The following is a 21,270-nucleotide window of genomic DNA, read 5'->3' on the forward strand; positions in this document are numbered from 1 at the left end:
CTCTCCTCCGGTGTCACTTATAATTGTAACTTTTTATTTTTTAATAATGAGGGATTTTTTTTTCCTCCTTGCATCACACAAAAAAAGTGCTGTCGATAATTAGCAGTCTTCTGCTATTAGTAGACTCAGGTGTCACAACTGTGTCTCATCCTCATTACAGTAAAAAATTTCACCTATCAGATTCATTATTGCTAGATAATGCGACTGAGAGCCTTTGCAGGCCCTCCAGAAAAGTAATTCAGCCAAGCAAAATTATCAGCTAATTATATTTAGAATCAAAAGCCCAACAACTATTTGCAGATAAATTGTATGAATTGAAGTGAATAGATCTGAATATTAAGATTCATAGATTTAGCAGATGATTGGTTAATTGGAATAAAAAGGTCATTTACTAGTCATTTTAACAATAGATCAATTGGAACCCTATTTATTATTTAACTGGTAGTGCATAAGAATTGAAATGATGAATAATTGCATTATTGCCTTGAGATGATCTTTTTCTTCACCATAACAAAAGTGCAGAAACTTAAGAGGATGGATTTTATAACTTTTTCTTAAAATATATCAGTCTGTTTCTTAATGTATTGTAAAACATAGTCCTAACCTAAAGAGACTATACAGTAAGGTTTAGTATTTTAACAAGATAAAAATACAAGCTTCGGGGTGGTTGCTTTTTGTTTTGTTTTGTTGTAACCTGATTGGAAATAAAGCATGCATAAGTTAATTCACAGAGGAGTCAAAATGCAGAGTTTGTCATTTCTTTTTTTTAAATTCACAAAACGCCATTCCTCTTTTATGGAATTTTAATTAGCAGAGGCCTTTTGGAAATGGCATGGTATGGGCTCATACGATGACTCAAAATGTAACTTGACCTGCGATTTTCTTTCAGGGAACAGAATACTCTAATTCAAGTCCATTATTAAATAGCAGATAACACGTGCACTTTCTGAAATGCCTGTGACTTCACTCTTGATTTAAGTAATTACAAGGGAATGTTCATATGTATGTGCTTTTCAGTTGGCACCGCATTTTAAAACGGAGTGATTTCAGATAAATTTCTCCTTTTTTTGGTTCATAAGGAATATTACTGGCTTTTGTGCTCACAACTTTTGTTGAGTTTCAGGGAAATAATGTTAAATATTAGTGTGATCTCTGAAATGAATAATTGGTAAATAGACTGTGCTTTTTGTGCAACTTGTACCAGGTTAGCAGCAAAGCCTGGAGCTCAGTATTTTTTCAAACTTTGCAGCATCAAAGTGAAGATTTTTCTTTCAAACTAATTTCAGCTAACATAAAAATAGGGAAAGCATCACCCACTTAAGAACAGCTTAAATTGCATGTACTTTGTCACTGTAAATAAACAAGGTAAACATTGACATGACTTCAAATTATTCTGGGGTTGAAAAAAATCTACAGTTCAAAATAAAATTCCGCCTTTGGTCAACATTTTGGATGTCATTCAAAGTTTCTCATAAAATAAATATATTTTGAAGAGTGTTTTGAACTTTACTGCATAATTTCTAACCAACAGAAATTGCAGTGCTACCTGTAAAGTTTGTTATAAGTCAGATCGATAGCCATTATGCAGGGGTAAAAACAACCATTGAGACACAGTGCCTTCGCGCTCGACTTAACCCTTACTACCCATATGTGGAGAAAGCTTCTTTTCGCTGGTCTTCGGGGGTGGGGGAAACCCTTTCGCAAAGTGAAACTTTCTTTTTGTGTTGGCGTAATAATACAGACATCCTTTTCTGATAAACTAGAAAAGCGATCTGAATTTTTAGGCAAGCAAGCAAAATGTTCATGAACGCAGTCTTCATAAAAGTTTTTTCCATCAAGGAAGGGGGTGGGTATAGTTTTACATTCTGCATAATAGCAAATTGTTTTGAAGCATGAGCTTAAATGAAAATGCCCCATCACAACAGATTGTAATTTTTTCCCCTGAAGCTTTAAAGAGTGCCTCGATCATTTCCACGGCTATAGTGTTAAAGTGAAGTATTTGCTATTTCATTTAAACATTTTTGAAAAATGAACATTCTGGGGCTAGGCAGCATTATTAAGAAAAGCTGTCCATACTTTACTCTGTTGTTACATGTGTTTATCTGCGGATGATGAAATGTGTTAAACAGTATTTGAAAAACAAAAAAAAGATGCAGAGCTGCGCTTTGATTAATTCAGTGAACAAAACATATGCTGTTGGTTCTGTTCTATGAAATTCATATATGATCAATAAAATCTTTTAAAAGAGCAGCTTGGGCTTTTAGAATGGAACTGCCGACGACAGTTTTTGTTCCACTGCACTCTGAAATCAGCCTGTGAACTTCAGCAAACAAAACCGCTCTCTGACTATGAGAGGAACATGTTTTTTTTGGTTTGGTTTGGTTTGGTTTTTAAAAAGATATTCTTGTTCTCTTTCTAAAATCTCTTTAGGTTGGAAGCCGTGTATTGTGGTTGTTACCCACTTTGTCCCAAGGACTTGGTTTATCCTGAAATCTTCCCAGGTAGAAGCTCTAATGCACTTTCTTCATTCCTGATGTAGTATACACAGTCAAATGCTAAATTAGAAAGTTTGAAAATTAACTTAGGCAGGAGCAATTGTTTATTTGGCAAGTCAACATGTTAGTGTTAAGGAAAATTTTATGTGTTCTAATACATTAGAGTTAGCTTATATTTACCATCTGTTCTTTTAAGATAACAAAAAAGCAAGTTTTCAAATAGCATTCTTCATTGTTAGCATACACATCCCATCATGATGGATTTTTATAAGCAGGTCGGTGTTGCTGCAATAGCTTACAGATTTTTTTTAATGATACACACAGAAAAATTGAGGCCTGAAAGTCACACCAAATTATATAAACAATCGACTAGTTAATAATATGCAACTGTTGTACAGGGCACATACGGCTATGGTACCAGTTCTTGAAAAAATTCTCATCACTAACTATATCACATATGCATTGTGTTACATTAGAATAATGTATTTTAATCACCCAAAGGAGATGTCTAAACATCACAACTACACAGTCTTATTTAGCATTAAACATCCTTGTGAGCTGAGGTAACCTTATAAAATCATGCTTAAATAATGTAAAACACGAGGCGGCACAGAGCAATATGCATTTTTAATTAGTAAAGTGACTAATATCGAGTGTGTGCTTTGAGGTTTTTGTTTCATTAAAAATGTATCTGTTTTTCCTGCAGCTGAATATCTGTATTCTACACCTGAGCAGCTTTCAAAAAGGCTTCAGAATTTCTGCAAGAGACCAGACATTGTAAGAAAACATCTCTATAAGGTAGTTATTGAGAAGAGATTTACATGGTGTAAATGCCATATTGAAGTACAAAGAAAAAATTTTTAAAAAACACATTTAATTAACATACTAATGTTTAAAGGAAACATGCTAGGGAGGGATATTAGTTGTTACACTAACAAGGATTAATTAAACTGGATGCCAGTTGTATTAACCTAGGTCTTATGAAATACGTGCACTTACCACACGGTACATGCTTTTTTAAAAAAATTTATTGTGTTCTAAGATGACTGTCCTTTACATTTAGCCCCAAGAGGCTTATAAAAATGAACCTGGATTAATGTAATTCATTAGTTTAAAAGGAAGTAAAGGAAAGATTCTACAATTATACTAATGAGGCTAAGCAATTCTTCCCATCCTAATGAAATCTTCAGTCCTCAAAAATTCAGGTGAATGGCATGTCTGAAGTTTGGTGTTCATTTTTAACAGCCTTAAAGATGATGGTCAAGAATTGGATATTTTCATTTTCCAGTTTAATAAGTGGCATTGGCATCTTGGGTTTGCCTGGAGTCACACCGTCAGTTTCCTTGCTGACTGGCAAAGGCAAAAGGAAAAACAGTACAAATAGCAGCATCATTCACTCCCCTCATTCATTATCTTATCTCTGGTTGTTTGAATCCAGAATTTTACACTGTTGAAATAACAGCACAAAGGCCCTACTAAAAGTCTAAGTAATTGAACTAGGATAAATCTGCTTTACGAGTGTTGAAGGTGGCTCTAGGCCATGAGTAATATACCTTTTTATATACTTTGAATGTAACATCTTCATTTTACATAAATTCAGAATAGTTTACAATCTATCGGTTTTATAATCCAGAGTGTTTTAATTGTCTTATGTTAATATCTAAACCACCCACATGAAATACAGTTGTCTGCCCATCCTCGCCTCTTCCTGTTTCATGGCCTAAAATACATATTTACATAGTGATACATCAAAACATGACTTTGTTTCTGCAGGAAACAGTTAAACTTCAAGAAAAAGGGAGAGAACCAAAAATGCAATTTAACACCCAATTTCAAGCTCATTATCTTTCATTGTCTATTAACTTGGCAATGGTTCAGAAGGTAGCTCATAATCGTTTCAAATGCTGACTGCGCAGTTCCCGGCCTCAGTGTTACTCCGTGAGTCGATGCTATTGTATCGGATACCAGGGAAGCTTTTGCGGGTGGGGCGGGGGGCAGTAGTACCCCAAGGTGTGCCTCAACCTTTCTGTTTGCCAAGTTCAGTCACTGTTTTGTTTGTGTAAATGTCAATCAAATTGTTTTCCATGTGGCCCCCAAACCACAATCTGCATAAAGTGGAAACTGAGGAAACAGACCCACGGCCGTTCATGCAGATAGATGCGGTGTTCTACATAAGGCACAGAGCTCTTTTCCAAGAGTTCACAGCCAAGCTTGTTGGTTTGGGTTTTTCTTTCCGGTGGATTCTTGGTCACGTATTTATAAATGTATGTCCACCATTAAAGTCTATCGGGTTTTTTCCCCTTTGCCTCAAGTTCGGCCATATTAAACCTGTGGTTCTGCATCTGCACGTTGTTAGCCATTTTAGAAACTTTTGCAACGAGGGGCCTTAAATTAGAGAAGGAAACGGGTCTCCTGGGAAGATCCTTTCCTGCAGCGCCTGTCCCACGTAGGAAACGCACATCCACGTGGCAGTGTGCTGTGAACCCGAGCTTGTTCCTTGGGCAACTTGAAAGAGGACCGGAACCTTAAGTGCTGCTTCACTGAATTATGTCGTCGTCACTACTTACCTGGATTGATAGTCTGTGTATTATAAAATGTTCCGTCTCAGAGTTTTACAAATTATTAATTATGTGTAAGCATTCATGAGAATGTATGTGTGTGATTAACATCTAAGTGTTTGCTACCTGGGATGGTTGCCTTGTAAATCTAGCATGTATTTTCACATATGTCCTCATTTATAATTCTTCACGATAATGGTGCCTAAATCGCAATTTCAGAGAGAGATGAATTAGTCCAAGCTTCCTAAATAATCAAGGGCCCTGTGATGCAACCATCAGCAAATGCTGGCCTGTGACAAGGCCCCCAGACTAGTGGCCACCAGAATGACCATGGCTTTCAGTGCAGTTACTGTAATAAGATGGACAGCCAAACCAGGAAGGCGTGTCTTCTACATGTACTGTGTTTGAGAGATAGTAAATCGTGATACTTACTACCGTTCTCTTCATAAAGTACACGCTTACAGGTGATGTTCGTTTTCACTAACTGCCAAAGGATGATTACTCTCAAAGCAACTTGTTATCAGCTCTTGTTAGTACAACAGAAGAGGCTTCTCTGTGTGCTGTAACAAGCATGTTTTCCTATTTTCTTTTAGAATTGTTGCATTGGCCCATGCTGGTTTGCTTTTGTAAAACAGGCTTCTAACATCTAAAAGGATAGAATGTCACTGAATTTATTCCTTTTACATTTTTACACCTGTGTGTGTGTTGTAAGTTTACATTGTAAAATCCTCTCAACTGCTGATCATATATAGTTCCACTTAGAATCAGATTTTGCATATGGATTTACACTTAGAAATGCAGTGACTAGAACCAGGCTATGAACACTTGGCTTTTTTCACACCCGAGGCATTTCCCTTCCGTTATGAGTGGGGGTCTTGGAGTGGGATGGGAACTGGAAGGCTCGTAGGGGGAAAGCAGAAACAGAATTTGAGGGGCTTTTGTTTTTATCTCTTTTCTTTTTTCTGAAGGTAACTCTTCCTACTATAGGTGCTTACGGTTTTTTGAAATGGTTTCAGGTGTGAAATGTTTGAATTGCTTATGTACAGGATCCATTCTCCGTCCCCCCTGCCTACACACACATACACATGCACACATACACATATTTTTATTAGATCCTTAAGAAAATTGAGTCATGCAAACATCAAACGTTAGCTGTGCCACTTTCTTAATAAGTTAGCATCTATAGTTTAATCACTGACTACAGCATTCTTATGCATTCAGGACATAGTCCTTTCTGGGTAGAGGACATACATTGGCCACATGACTTGTCAAAGATATGATAGGTCCCACTTCCTCCCCAGTAAGAAACAGGTATAAGGAAGCTTCAAAAGGTCATGGAAATAGTTGAATTAAAGATTCATGGAATTTTTCCATGAATCTTTTGAATTTTCCCTGCCTGTGACTCCCAAAGGACCCCAGGTGGCACGGTGACCAAAGCACTCAGCTGATCAGTGGAATGTCAGTGGAAGAAAGACGTGGCAGTCTGCTTCCCTGAGGATTGATCCAAATAAAACCAACCCCCACTGCCGTTGGGTCGATTCTGACTCACAGAGACAACCCCCACCCCCAACCCATAGAACAGCCATTTTGAGTTTCCCAGGCTGTTATTCTTTGTGGGGGTAAACAGCCTCATCTCTCTACCGTGGAGCAGTCGGTGGCTTTGAACCACTAACCTTCTGGTTAGGAGCTTATAACCTACTCCACAACGCCTTGGACATCACCGTCCACTCTGTCCAGTAGGGTTGCTAGGAGTTGGACTCCACTTAGTAGCAAAAGGGGTTGGGGCCCTTTTAAGGTTGTCGTTTTTAACAAAATATCCCCAGGGCTAATTTGAACACGAGTTCCTAGATGCCATCATAGAAGTAGGTAAGCAGCCAAGGCTTGACTTTCTACATGAATAAATGTTCTTCTCCAGCCCAAACAAGTTGAACACCTTGAACTTGTATTTCCCCTGCCGCATTTTCACTTTGTGATTTTTAACTACTAAAAATCCCCAACAATTAGTTGAAACCAGTACTTCATGTTTTTAGAGAACCTTCCTTACTTAGGTCATTATGTTTTTTAGTCTTAGAAAGAAATGTTATGGCCACACATCCACTACTGGTATTGAAAATTGCGCCAAAGTACAAATGAAGGGGCTCAAACTAAGGGAAAGGGTTCTCATCCCTGTCCTATTTCTCGGTTTCTTTTAAGAATACATCGAGTGACATTCACTGTGGGGGGTGGAGGGGTGTCATTCTGCCCCCCTTTGTCTCAAGAACGACCTGTCCTTACTCTCAGATGATGGCTGCTGCTCTGGACATTGTTCTTCTCTTCAAGTTCTACAGCATTTACAAAACCTTGATAATCTCTTATTTGAAGGAGAGAAAAATTTTCAAATTTCTGCCTAAAGCTGATTCCAAACACTGATGAAGATTGCAGTTCAGACTCAATGCTCAGAAAAGCCATTTGTGGTTGTCTCAGTTGTGGCAGGCTCGATCTCCCTGAGCCACACCCAAGCCACCTGTAGTTTCCTTCAGGAGCCCCCGTCCAACAGCGGCTTATGCCCTCGATGAGAGTAAGGTGTTGCTTCTGGTATTAATGCTCCTCCAAAGTCATGACTTTTTAAAAAAAATAAGAAGGAGAATTCAGGCATTTTTTTAAAAATGAGAATTTTAAAGCGAGTGGCATTTTAAAGGACAACTGAAAACCGAACCAACATAATTTAAGACCAAGTCTCCCTGTTTCTCTCTCTCTCTCTCTGTCTCTCTCTAGCCTTCTCATCTCTCCTCCTTCCCCTTTCTTAACCTTTCCTTCCTTCCTGTATGCTCCCCTCCCTTGATTTTACTTGATTCAGTTTTCCTTAATTAAAAAATAAATTCTTGTAATCTACAGCCCCATAGATGAATTCTGGCTGAGTAAGATCAGTTTGCCGTCTGGCTTAGGCAATGTTCTGGGCTTCTCTGCGATACATCTGTAAAATGGAAGAATTTTTAGCAGATCTTAATAGCTCCCCCCACCCCACCCCAGTCCTGCCATAATGAAATAATGAATATAAACCTATCTGTAAACTTGAAGGCCTTTATAAATTCCACCTAAAAGTAATGGTATTTATCTTCTTCCCTCACCACTTTCAAGTAAAGTGCACATGAGCAAAAAAACCCGTGTATTCAGATGATGTGTATTTTGTGTTTATAAAAGTTAAATTTGGATGATGAATATCTAATAGTTGTCACCCATAACATAAACCAGGAAATACGTGTACCACGGAATGTGCCCATTTGCGACAACAGTAGCTCTCCCCTTATGGGTGGAAATGCAGTTACTCTTTAAACCAATCAGATACTGGGATTTTTTTTTTTTTTTCCTTCTGAGATGATGAAACTTGAGAACCATTCACTTGGTGGGAGTCTTTTTGTGTGTTTTTTAATATTCCTGATCTGAGTTTTTCAAATTCGTGATACGGATTTTCAGCAGGCTTTGGTTTCTCCATCCCTAATGCGTCTTCATTTCTTTCTCTTCTCTCCCTCCCCCTTACAGGGTGAAACGGCGCCGTTTTCTTGGGCAGCCCTACATGGTAAATTCAGGTCTCTGCTTAGAACAGAACCTAAGGAAGATTTGTGACAGATGGGGCTAAGTCACAAACTTGCAGCCTAAGGCAGAATCTGTAGAACTTTCCAGAGTGTGCCCATATTTACCTGATCAGAGAGCAAAGAAAGTCTGCAGAGGAAGCTGAGCCTGGCTGCTTGTCATAGCTGACACAGAGCCATCTGCCACAAACCTGTGGCGGCTTCAGATCTCCAAGCCCTGCCACCACCCCAACTCAAATTAAAGACAGACTCCCAGAGACGTTCGGATGGTTACACATGTCCTCGGCATCACATGTAGGAGACTGTTCAAAAAAAATATGTGGCCTGTTGTATAACCGCACTCATGTATCCCATATGTGGTGCCACATTGAATTTCCGGTTGAATCTGTTTTTATCCTTTGTACTGGATGACATGGTGCCTGAATTCTTTCTCTTCGCCGACACGATGGCAGCCAAACTGCAGCTTCAAAAGCTCACACTTGGCTGGGTTTCTACCTAGGTTGCCAGGTTATCATCGGAGCCTTCTTGTGTCCTCAAAGGGCCACGGGGTCTGAAAGGAGGATCAGAATGCTACCGGACTAATTGGGCAGCCCTCTCAGAATTATTTGTGGGAAAAGGGCTGCTTTAGCACTTTTCTTTTAGCAAATTAATGACTCTCCGGCACAGGGGTTTTTAAGTGAAGGTATTAATAAGGGGTCTGGCAGGTATTCCCATGGTTCACAGTGTTACATTTGCATTTAATTAATCTTAAAGAAAGTTGCAAGATAAACAGCTGTAATTCGGACAAACATCAGAAGTACACTAAGTAGAGCCATCTCTTCCATGAAATGAACACGGAGAGACTTGTTCTAAATTTCTTTTTCTTCTGGGCTAAAACTAGAAATATCAACTTCTAACAAAACGAGCTTTTGATATAAGTACTCTAAAAATATTTGCATCCGGCTACAAATACAATCTTTCAAGATAAGTCACTTTATAATTCCAATATCAAGCAGCTGTATTTGTTGATGTAAAGATGTTTTGAACAGTCAGATTGTTAAATAAATTTTTAATAAAGTACCCACTGCTATTTTTAATTAGCATATCTCATTTACGTATAAGTGTGTACATCTATCTGTCTACTTCTCACTGAACACTTCCTTGTGTCAGAGACAACGAATTCAATTGTTTCCTTTCTGGATGAACAAGGATCTGTTTTGCAAATGTTTGCAAGATATTATGACATTTCCAAGATTTTCTTTGCATTCTGGAAAGCAGGAGGTAAACATTTGTAGTCATTAAGGTAAAGTCTGTTGATAAACCATCTTCTGTTTACTGACAGGTAAATTGTAACTTTGTTTGCTTTTGAAATGAGTAACTTCTCCACTGAAGAGCAAGGAACAGTACGGGGGAAGGGCCTTGAAATGGGGGTGGGGGGGGAGGGTCAGATCTGACTCTCTGGACTCCAGGTGAATTGAACGGTCTAGCAGTTAACTGAGATTGAGTAGGCAGTGGCTCAGAAATCCAGCCGCATCCGTTTGACAGGTAGCACAATTGTAAGCAAGAAATAGATCAAGGTCAGCTCCTGGGATACAGGCAGTCTTGCAGATCAAAGAAAGCAGTTCAGCATCCACGGAGCCTGGGAATTTTAAAGCCGTAACAGTTGTTGTGTCTTTGGACAGGGGCTTCTTGCCCCCTTACCCAGTACACAATTCATAATTCACATCCTCGCTCCTGGGGAAGACACTGAACAAATGACCCCGTCCCCCATAAAACTAAGGACTCATGGATTGTTCCTCCGAGGCTAAGACTCCAGAAGCTGGAAACTGGCAGGTGTGTTCCCTCTGAGAGCAGAAGTAAAGATATGAATGAGGCCCTTGGCCATTTTTTCTGGGATGGGTTTTTCGTCTAACAAGATGACCTATACCAGTTATTTTGCTTCAATAGGAAGCCACTGTGTCATTGATACTGCCTGACCTAGGTAATATGCCCTTGCAGCCAAGAGACACTGTTTAGACCATACTGTTCTATCTCGAAAATACTGGGCTCAGGTTTTATAGTGGAAAAGACATTATGTGCACAACAACTGTCCTTATACACGTTTTCCCTCTAACTGTTGGGGGGTGGACATTAGCTGCGGTTCTGATAAGACAGCTAACACGTTGAAATATTTTCCATAGTTGGGTGAATATCATATTGAACATCACCTGGGTTTTTTTCCTATCTAAAACTTAAATCAAACACTGTAGCTGTGCTCAGCCTTCATTTTTAGATAAACACTTGCCTTAAATGTACCACTTTCTAAAACCATGTTGTCAGCTCTTGGTATTGATGCACATAAGCAATAAAAAAAGTTTTGGAAATGTGCAATTCTGAACATTTGAAGAGATGTGACTAGGATGCGCATTCTCATGCTTAACACTCATAATATGGTAGAGTGGAGTGTTATTAAGGGACTTATCGCGTATTTCATTGATGTTGGACTACATTGAGATTGCAAGTTAACTCTTTAATTCCCTGTTCCCTCTACTATCACTACAGAGGTCGAGGCCCGAAATTTCCTATATTGTGTCTCTTTGTTTTCAGTACTCCATATTCTGTTCATTTTCATCTTTTAACCATGAACTCATTTTCAATTTTAAATACATTTAAAAGTCTGCTCATTGTCAAGACCTCTCATACCACGTCTAGGATGCCTGCCCTGAACTCACTGTACGATAAGCCATGAACTATATTACTGGCCAGGTGTTTCTATAATAACAGGACATCCGAGTTCTTAACAAGCTTATTGAGAACATGTTCATCAGGAAGATAACAGGGAAGGATGTTTCTCAACATGCTCCTGATTTTTGTTTGTCTGTTTTGTTGTGGTTTGTGTGAAGTTTTACTGAGCAAATTATTTTTCTATTCCACAGCTAATACATCTAATGCATGTTTTGTTTCATGACATGAGTTGCAGTCAACGCAATCACTTCGAGAGCCCCTTTCTTCCTGTGCTCCCTGTTTCTGTTCACCCATCTTTCTGCACCCTGCCCACCTTCTGAGCTTTGTTTATGGTCTGCTCTTTTGGTCTCATGTGGTTGATTATTCTGAAAATAACGGGCTCAGATTGTATAGCAGAAAAGACATTCTATGCACAACTATCCATATACATTTTTCCCTCTAACTGCTCATAGGTCTTATTGTTACTATAAACATCTGTCACTTGGTTGACTGAAAAGTGGTCCCCCAGAGTGGGTTCAGTTCAAAGTTTGAAGAATGTCTAAGGGCCAAGGTCTCAAGCTTCTGCCAGTCCCTCTCAGATAAGCTAGTGAATCTGGTCCCTTCTATGATTTTGAGTGTTGTTCTGCATGTCTCACACGTGATCCAAGACTTGCTATTGCGTTTCGCATTCAGAGCTGTCCCAGGTGCCATCTAGTTCTTCTGGTATAAAATACTCCAGTTTTGTTAAGCACCCTTCCAAACCCAGTTTGGCTGAAGTGCCCAGTTATCACTCATAATTCTACAGATCTTGACACATGAAGATGGTAGTAGAACTGGTAAGTTAAGGGAAATTCTTAGTAATAGAGAACTGCATTTATGAATTTCAACCCCTTGAAATGCATCTGGAAGCAAAGATGTCATTTTATGTTGAAAGTGTTAATTTTATTTGATTTATTTGTAAGTAAAATCTGTTTTTGAGAAATCATCTGATAGCAAGAATATATTGACCCACAACAGAATTATCATTTAAGTCTCAAAACACTTTCTGTAAGTGATAAAATCAATTTCCAGAATGGAAGTCTATGTTTTCCTTTAATGTGTGCATAGTCTATGAGTCGTTTCTATTGACTAATGACAGATATCACCCTGACTGCCTTTCTGTTTCAATAGAAGACTGGAGAGTATGTAATATGAACTTGTGGAAATAACAACGAAGTATATTATAAACCACAGGCTAGAACATGTTTCACTTCAATATTTGAATTGAGAAGCAGGACAACTTAAAAAGTGGTCAGATCCATTGGGCCACGACTCAAATACTCCCTCAACACAAGAACACTTTGTTCTAACAATCCGGCACTCTGTGATGCTCACCTTCCCAACACCATCGCTGAAGACAAAATGGGTGCATAAACAAATGTAGTGAAGAAAGCTGATGGTGTCCAGCTATCAAAAGATATAGCATCTGGGGTCTTAAAGGCTTGAAGGTAAACAAGCGGCCATCTAGCTGAGAAGCAACAAAGCCACATGGAAGACGCACACCAGCCGGTGTGATCATGAGGTGTCAATGGGATCAGGTATCAGGCATCTAAGACCCAGAATAAAACTATACCCAAGATGAATAGGGGAGGAAGGGGTGGGGCATGAAGTGGAGACCCAATGCCCATCTGTAGACAATTGGAGATTCCCTCACAGAGGGGTCACAGGAAAGAGATCAGCCAGTCAGGGTGCAGAAGAGCACTGATGAAACACACAGCTTTCCTCTAGTTCTTTGGTGCTTCCTTCCCCCCACTATCATGACCTCAACTCATCCTTAAAAATCGGATTGGACCAGAGCATGCACACTGCGACAGATAAGAGCCCACAACACATAGAATCCAGGATAGATAAACCCCTCAGGGCCAACAAGGAGAGTAGAAATACCAGGAGGATTAGGGGGGTGGGGCATAGACGCCGGGCGTTTCCAGTCTTGCACCCATTTGTTGAAACATCTTGATCCGTATTCCATCATGTCCTTCATTCACTTTAGCTGCTCTTATGTTGACGAGTACTTACTGATGAAGGACGGACTGATATAATACCTCACTGCAGATTGACGCCACGTTACTCCTGGCTGCACTCCAGTGCTAAATGACCACAGAAAAGAATGCAAAAGGATTGATTCCTGGCACTCAAACTGCAGACACTGTGGCACCTGTTGTATCTTTGAGCAGTTGAAACATTTTTATTGTTGTTCAATTTATAGAACGGTGAAGTTGCTAGTAAATGAGACTATATCCAAAACCCTGTACCCACATGCAAAGGGTCATGGAGCAGGAGGAGTAGCATCTTTAATTCTGCAGCATTGGGCTTATTTCCTCTCATCCCAAACAGCCAACCCGGAAATCACATCCAGCGAAACTTACTTAAGAAAAGGAAGGGGAGGGATAACTTGAAAAGAAGATACTTCTAATATGGTATTAAACTGTAATTCATAGGGAGTTGTATGCCTAAGATATGAATTTCTGAAAATAGGTTGGTTTATTTTTTTTGGTTTTTGGTGGTTGTTGTCCCCTCCCCCCCCCCCACCCACCCTGCTTTGAGAAAACACTGACACATCCTTAATTATAGAGTAATAAATACCAATGGCATATTATCTTCTGATATTTCCTTACACAGATATCAAAGCATGCAGCTGTTTTTGAAAACTGATAATCACGTACAATATAAGTGTATTGCATCTTGTACTTACAACCCACCCTTCAACTAGGCAGCATCGTGGAGCACTTAACAGTGAGAGCCAGAGCCGCTCACAGCAGAGGCCTAACCGAACAAATTAGCTTTGAATTGTAACTTAAGACTCGTAGTCAAACCCAAATGCCTGTTCTTGCCAGCAGAGACATTCCAAAGGCAAAAACACACCAAGTAAAGAGCCTTTGCTTCAGGATTATGGCGGCAGTTCTCAAAAACCAGCAGAACTTAATGATCAATCAGAAAAATATAGAGCCGTAACTCCACAGCTGAAGGATGCATAAAAAAGCCTGTACAAAAAGCATTAATAGTGGAATGGTGAGGTAGAGGGAGATTTTCACAGAAAGCATTAAGCCAGAGAAAGCTCTATTTATTGCTTTCAACCCAGGCACCAAAAAGAAAGGGAGAGAGAGAGAGAGAGAAACATGGTCAAAGAAAAGTCCGTGGACAAATGTGGGGGGTAGGAAAGGAAATGAAGGTTAAACAAGGCCAATATGATTCAGAATAAAAGGAGGGAGGCTAGTATGCGGAGCCAGCTGCAATGACTAAATGTTACATTAAGAAGAACTAAAAATCGAGATGGGGAGGTCTGGGTATTTTACTAAGTGGATTAATGTTTTCTTCCGTGGTGTCTGAGGTTACAGATTTTAAACTTATTTGGTGCAGGGTCTTATTGTGAAATTCTTAATAGGAAGAAGGGAAACCAAAGACATTTGTGAACTCTTTAAAAGTGTGAAAGAGGCACATACCCTTTAATACACATAAGTCTCACAAACAAGCGTTTGAAGCCACGCGCAGAGAAAGGCCGTGGTGCTGCTGAGCCCATTCCAACCCATAGCGACCCCTTGGACCATTTCCATTTTGTGAGGGAAGAGGGACAAAGGTAGATGCTTTTTAAAAATGATCTCATGATAATAGAACATAAAGGGAACCAGGAAGTACATCCCCAGTTCAGACAAAAACCACAGATGTGGGAAAACCACGGATTTTGAATGGTTTGTGTTTAAATTTTACTGCCCCCCCCCTTTCAAAAATATAAATTAAAATTCTGGCATTTAGAAACGTCACCATGAACATCATTGAATAATGCAAACCTAACCCTCTGCTTTCTTTGGCGAGTGGTAAAAAATAAAACAAACAACAACTAGCCAAAAACAAATGGCTGCAGTAGGATCCACTCAAGCTCAGAAAGAGGGGAAAGTTCCTCATTGGCTCTGTCACCGTCTTTGTTTTACTGGAAGATGTAGCCAAAACAACAAAAATGGGCAGGGTGTGGCTAACTCCCAGAAGGACTAGATGCTCAAAGGAAGATTTTTGAAGTTTGGGTTAAATGTGTGTCCCAAAGTGTGTGTGTGAGTGAGTGTGTGTGTGTGTGTGTGTGTGTGTGTTTTGCAAGGGGCAGTTGACATCTACCAATCTGCTTTGACTTCGTGTGTGTGTGTGTGTGTGTGTTGCAAGGGGCAGGTTGACATCTACCAATCTGCTTCGACTTCGTGTGTGTGTGTGTGTGTGTGTGTGTGTGTGTGTGTGTGTGTTTCCACGTCTGCTTCGACTTCCCAGGGAAGGTGGGGAAAAAATAAGAAGGATGGTGCTCAGCTTTCCACAGTTGAAGAGAGTGAGCGGGGAAACTTCATCTTATTCCTACCACCCCAGCATCCCCAACCCCATAGGGTCTGGCTTCTGTCATCTGGCTGGCAACTGACCCACAGATATATTGCTTCGGGCATTTGTCTGGCCAATATGGTTAGGAATCATTTAAATTGAAAATATGGATCAAGAGGTATATAAAAATTACTGGCACGTAGCTATTAATCTTGAATGCAAACAGTATTTGGGGTGTGGGCAAGCCACCTAACTGGAAGCACATGGAAGATCTCTTTGAAACTACTTAAAAAAAAAACCAACTTACTGTGTAGAAATGTCATCGATGGAAGAAGATATGACTGAAAAGTGGAAAGAAAAAAAAATCATCTACCCTCCTAGAAAAATGACCAAGCCAAGTGGCAGGGTCACCTTTAACCTGGTGCTTCAAGTATCTGAGCCTCTAGCAGAGTTATGGAAGTGCTAACAGGAGACAAATCCCCCTTTGTAAAGCTGACCCAACAACAAGAGGGGGAAGGACGCAGGGCCTTGTGGCTCACAGGAACCTGCAAAGTGACTCTCTGCCCTTTAATCTTGCTGTCGGAACTGGAGGTCACAAAGAGTGGACTTTGGATTCCCAACGCCTCTCTCCCTTCCTGGAGAATATGGAGCCCGTGGCTGGAGCCTGGAGCCGGTTGCTAAGATCTCAGGGGTTACGTGGAGATTGTTCTGTGATGATGATTAATTAAAAGAAAGGTAATCAAAGGAGACATCTCCTTTTCCTCTTGAGCCTCAGCGCCATGGAGGGGAACTTGTGTTCTCTGCTGCTTGGAGCTATGTTCCCTGGCTTTGCGTCCGCTTGGCTGTTTTCCCCTGGATTTCTAATGCTGTGATACCAGGCCAGAAAAATGGAGCCTACAAAATTGCAAAGCAAAACGTGGGTGTTTTTTGGAGGAAGAGGATGGGATGCGCTGGGCGAGGGGTAGCATTCTAACAGAAGAGAATGAATTGCACCAGTTTAGGCACCAAATTTTAAAACTTAAAAATGTGGGATGAGTAATGAAGTTTTAAAGCTGCAAACTGCCTGCGTGGAGTATTTATAGTCCCTTTTTTGTAAGAGGTTCCCCAGACCGCTGGGTGCATCAGCAAACTGTCCTCCTACACGACGGAGCGTGCAGCTGCGACTTGGCCCCGGGCACCACCTACCCGGAGTCTCCACCTAATACATTTTACATTTGCACAGATCATAAAAGAGAAAAGGAGGCGGCATTTTTTTTTTCTTTCCCAAAACGAGAAGGGGCTGATGTTTTGCTTTTTCACCCCTCAGCGTTCGGTGTTTCTTTTGGTCCGGGCCGTCAGCTGACGGTTTTGTTTGCCTTTCAGCTGCAATGAGGGCGGCCTGCCCGCGGGCTCGCCACCGCCTTTCTCCCTGTCCCGGCCCCTGGGTGCCGCTGGGGCTCGCGATCGCGGCCTGGGCCGCTCGCCCTTGGGCCGGCGCGGCGCGCGGGGGGCACGCACCGGGCCCCGCTTATTCCCAAGCGCACGCCGCGCGCCCACGGTGCCCTGCCCTGGCAGGGCGGCCCCGGGGCGCACGGGACTCCGGGCTGGCGGCCGCTCCGGCCGCCATCGACGCCCGGCGAGGGGGCACCGACGTGCACTTCCAGGGCGCGGCCAAACGGAGGGAGGCTGAGGTCACCGAGGGGTCGCCGGCTCCTGCGGCGTCGGGGCGCAGCCAGGCTGAGGGCTCGGTCCGGGGGAGGGCGCGGGGCCGAGCGAGCCCCGGCTGTGGCCGCGCTCTCGCCGCGGACTCCGCGCGCCCCCGGCGGGTGGCCCACTCTGGGCCTGGCCCACTCGTGCGGTGATGGAACGTTCCCTGTCGGGCCTCCCCGGAAAGGCAGCACCGCCATGCCAGGCTGGACCCTTCCTGCCCTGCGGGGCTAAGAATTTGATGGAAGTTGTCCCCTTGAGCCAGCCAGTCACCGCCCCCTGGGAGCGAATACGGTGAAGATGCACGAAGCCAAAGCAAATACTGATTTCCTTTTTGTTTGTTTTTTTATTTGGGGCCCGGAGGGGGGGGGGGTCGCTGCGAGGGGGGCTGCTCCTAAGCCGAAACTGTAGAAGGGCAGGGGGTGGGCATGGAGGCTCGCCAGGCAGAGGAATCTCCTCTCGATTCTCCGGAAGATTCAGGCACATGATTTAAAACTCGGCCCCACCCCTTGGAACGCCTTTGGAGGTCTCCACGCGGTACCTTTATTGGACGTGATAAACGAAGTCTTTACCTGACCCCCCACAGGTCTGGGCGGCCAAGGGAAGCGGGTTACGCATTATTTGGCTAGGAGAAGTTCTAACCTGGCCCGCTGGCCCTCTGATTAAGCTCTATAAAAACTTGGACGAACGTGTTTATTCTTCTACCATCTCGTTTTTTAATCTTAGGCCCATGCCACTAGTAATGGCTGGCCATGTATTTGAATGTTCTGATTGAGAATTATATGTGTGGGAAGAAAAGTAGGTTCTGGTTCTAAGTGTGAACAAGGCACTCTTAATTTCTGTTCTAAGTTGTGCCATCATTTCCCCCCAGCTCTCGCCAACCCCCCCCCTACACACACACACACACACACACACACACCACAGAGGTTGTATATAAGACGTGCATGAGAGTCATTAAATATTAGAAATAGTCTGGCAATGTCTAACCATCCCTGGCATTGATCACATCGATCAGGATGTTCTTCCTTTAGTTTGAAATATTCCTCAAATTGAAGGCAAATATGTCTGTGGATCGGTGGTCGGAGGAGTAGCCCCGGAGTAGGCCACGACTGTGTTCATGGCTTCTGCTTGCCCTTGGAAGACTAAGCAAGGGAGGTGCATTTGGAAGAAACAACCGCGATACTCAGTCCCTTCTCAAATCAGAAAACCATGGAAATACCGGATCCGTAATCCATTCATCGCAACACAACTTCGCAAACCCGAGAACCGTGTTTGAAAATCAAGTGCCTTCGAGTTTGTATTTTCAACTTTGAGAGGACGTCAAAAAGTGTTGCTACAAAATAATCGAGCCCTGGTGGCGTCATGGTTTCACGTTGGCTTGATGACGGCAAGATCAGCAGTTCAACTCCACCGATGGCTCCGGAGATGGACACATCCAAAGCCCTTCCCTGGGCTTTCCACTCCAGGGAAGATTTGCAGGCTCGGAAACTCAAGGGCGGCGGTTCTGCCTTGTCCTGTCGGGTCGTCGCTCTGAGTCCTGGTAGACTCCATGGCGGTGAGTATGGTTGCTGAGTTTTACGAAACAAAAAGGTCGAAATGGGAAGCTCTTGTTGCTCAGTCTACTGTCAACGCTTCTGAACTGCTGCTTTCATCGCTGACTCTTCCCGGAAGAGTTCTGCCCTCCTTGCTGGCCGCCAAGTCCAGAATCGCGCCCCCTTGGTTCACCAGTGTGGGCTTCCTCAAAGGATTCCGATTCATGAGAGGCATTTTCTTTTTCTTTCTTTCTTTTTTTTTTTTTTTTTGAGGGGGCGGGGGAGTGCATTTTCATAATGGAAAAAATTCTTCCCGACCTCTTCCCTGGCCCCTTTTTCCCTGGCCAATGCAGTTTTCCATTTTCTTGAAACTTCTTCCTAACACCCTCCATCCTCCCCACCACATCCCCGCCCCCAAGATCATTCTGTGTTCTTTGAGACATTCTATCGAGAGTACCCCCCTTTATGCTCTGCCCCAAATTGCCAAAATCTTCACCCCTAATCTCTCTGTCTGGAATGAGCTGGCCTAGCACCTGTCCACAGCCACTGTTGGACTGGAGCCTTTTTGAGAGACGCCTTGAACTACTGAGATGAGGAAATTACTCAGAGAAATTGTCTGCAGCACTGCCTGATCACAAAGACTGGCTTGCGCGTTTTGCTGGTAATGAACCTCTGCACGTGTGAAGTGCAGCTCCAACACCAGTACTTGACTTTCCCTCACACATGAAGCCAGCAGATGAGCCCCCCTCCCAAAATGTGGCAAAAGGGATAAAGCCATCATTTCATAACATAATCTCTCAGGAAATGACAGGTTTCAAAATCTGATCATTTTTTCTTGGCAATAATATCCCCAAGAGAGAAAATATATATTATTCTCACGTTTCTTATTCAGCGTGCAAGGGTTGCACTTGTATGTAGTGAGCAATTTCAAATAGTTTCTACCTCCTACTGTGGTGAAAAGCATGAAGCTGTTCACAACAGATTAGTAGTAAGCACAAGAAAGCCCACGCTTACCTTTTGTGTACCCTGCCCTTGTCAGGGATTATAAATTTGGAAAAGAGACTTTGATTCTATAGGACGATGCTGTGGGCTGGGGAGAGGAGCAGAGGCCAGCTCTACCTAGAAGCAGAACCTTGGATGTGGTGGAAGATGTGAGGTTGTACCCCACGAATTACCAAGTAAGCACAAGTATGCTGCTGCTTACCTTGCTTATGGGGTAATTGGACATTGTGTATAAGTGTTTTTAAAACTGCCAGGACACTCACTCTATGAAAGCTGATGAACCAATGAAGGAGAACTTCTTTTAACTCCATAATAGCAGGTTACATCGTAAATGAACGCTGATGGTCAAATAGCCAATTATGGTATAAATATCCGTTGTTTACACAGAGGTGTTAAATGAGCCTTTGGAGTACAAAGGATTCGGCCCATCTAAACTACAATTTGTTCTTCAACCCATTATGTCTTCCCTTAAAAAGGCCAGTGCCATTGTAGGTAATATGCACACAGAACATACTTCTCTCTGTTGATTTTCGTTTGCTGTATTTCAATGCACACTGTTGTTTACTTTTTAAAATTTAAATAAATGTCAGCATTGTATAATTTCTATGTTAACAAAGCAGTGAGCAAAATCCCTTGTATGTTTATAAAATATTATTGTTTAATTCACATAGTTTAGAAATTCCAAATGTTGAGAATAGGAAGGAGGCCAAATACCATCTGTTTATAACTATGATGCATCGTAATATGTGTACTTTTAAAAGGAGTTTGGTCAATCATGCCACTATTTTATCTGCTCGGAATATGTTGAAGATTTAAAATGTAATTTACAGGATTACTTTTAGTGCATCGCACCAAACTGTGAGTTGTAAAGGAATCGGTCTCTTCTGTTTTTCTCAAATTAATCACATAACAGCCCCAATTAATGGATGCTGTTAAATGTGTCGCTTTTTGCTCAGCTCCAGAATTCTTCTAACTTGGGCTTAGTCCACGTTCCGGATGCTGATAAAAACTCCAAGGACAAATGAAACAAAACACTCCTTGCTGTGTCTTTCTGCCAGGAGAGAGTCACTTAGAATGGGAGGCAAGGCATGGTAGCTAATAATTAACTAACATCAGCTCGGAGAAATTACCTGTGAAATACCCCGTGACACGGGCTTGAAAACCATTTGACATGCTTAGTTCTAAAATAGTATGTTCTTGTCCCTGAGACTTTGGATTGAACTTACCTTTTATTTCAAATGCAGTTAATTGCATACCAAGTAACAAAGGGAGTACACTTATTTGCAGTAGATGCGCAGGGGTTTTGTTGTTGTTGTGAATGTACAAACTCAGGCTATTTAGTTAGGAACTCGCCTAGCTTTACAAACGTTAGCAATCCTGGACATACATAATTTAGTTTACTTTTGAAGTTCAG

The 21,270-nt window shown here is 41.9% G+C and overlaps 1 protein-coding gene across 7 annotated transcripts in view; it reads left to right on the forward strand.

Annotated features, from left to right (window-relative positions):
- GTDC1 (glycosyltransferase like domain containing 1) overlaps window positions 1-9,698 on the forward strand; it is a 319,298-nt gene extending 309,600 nt beyond the window's left edge. For 5 of the 7 annotated variants that reach the window (XM_045299491.1, XM_004703837.3, XM_030888005.2 and 2 more), the window contains 3 exons: window positions 2,431-2,501; window positions 3,202-3,293; window positions 8,573-9,698. In XM_045299491.1, the coding sequence (XP_045155426.1) occupies window positions 2,431-2,501; window positions 3,202-3,293; window positions 8,573-8,656 (247 nt within the window). In that variant the 3' untranslated portion in view covers window positions 8,657-9,698. The remainder of the gene's footprint in view (window positions 1-2,430; window positions 2,502-3,201; window positions 3,294-8,572) is intronic. The other 2 variants (XM_045299495.1, XM_045299502.1) reach the window with 1 other exon arrangement.
- The last annotated feature ends 11,572 nt before the right edge of the window (window positions 9,699-21,270 follow it).

This window comes from Echinops telfairi, unplaced genomic scaffold (assembly GCF_000313985.2).
Source record: "Echinops telfairi isolate 266 unplaced genomic scaffold, ASM31398v2 ScPeMD7_4;HRSCAF=17, whole genome shotgun sequence".
NCBI lineage: Eukaryota > Metazoa > Chordata > Mammalia > Afrosoricida > Tenrecidae > Echinops > Echinops telfairi.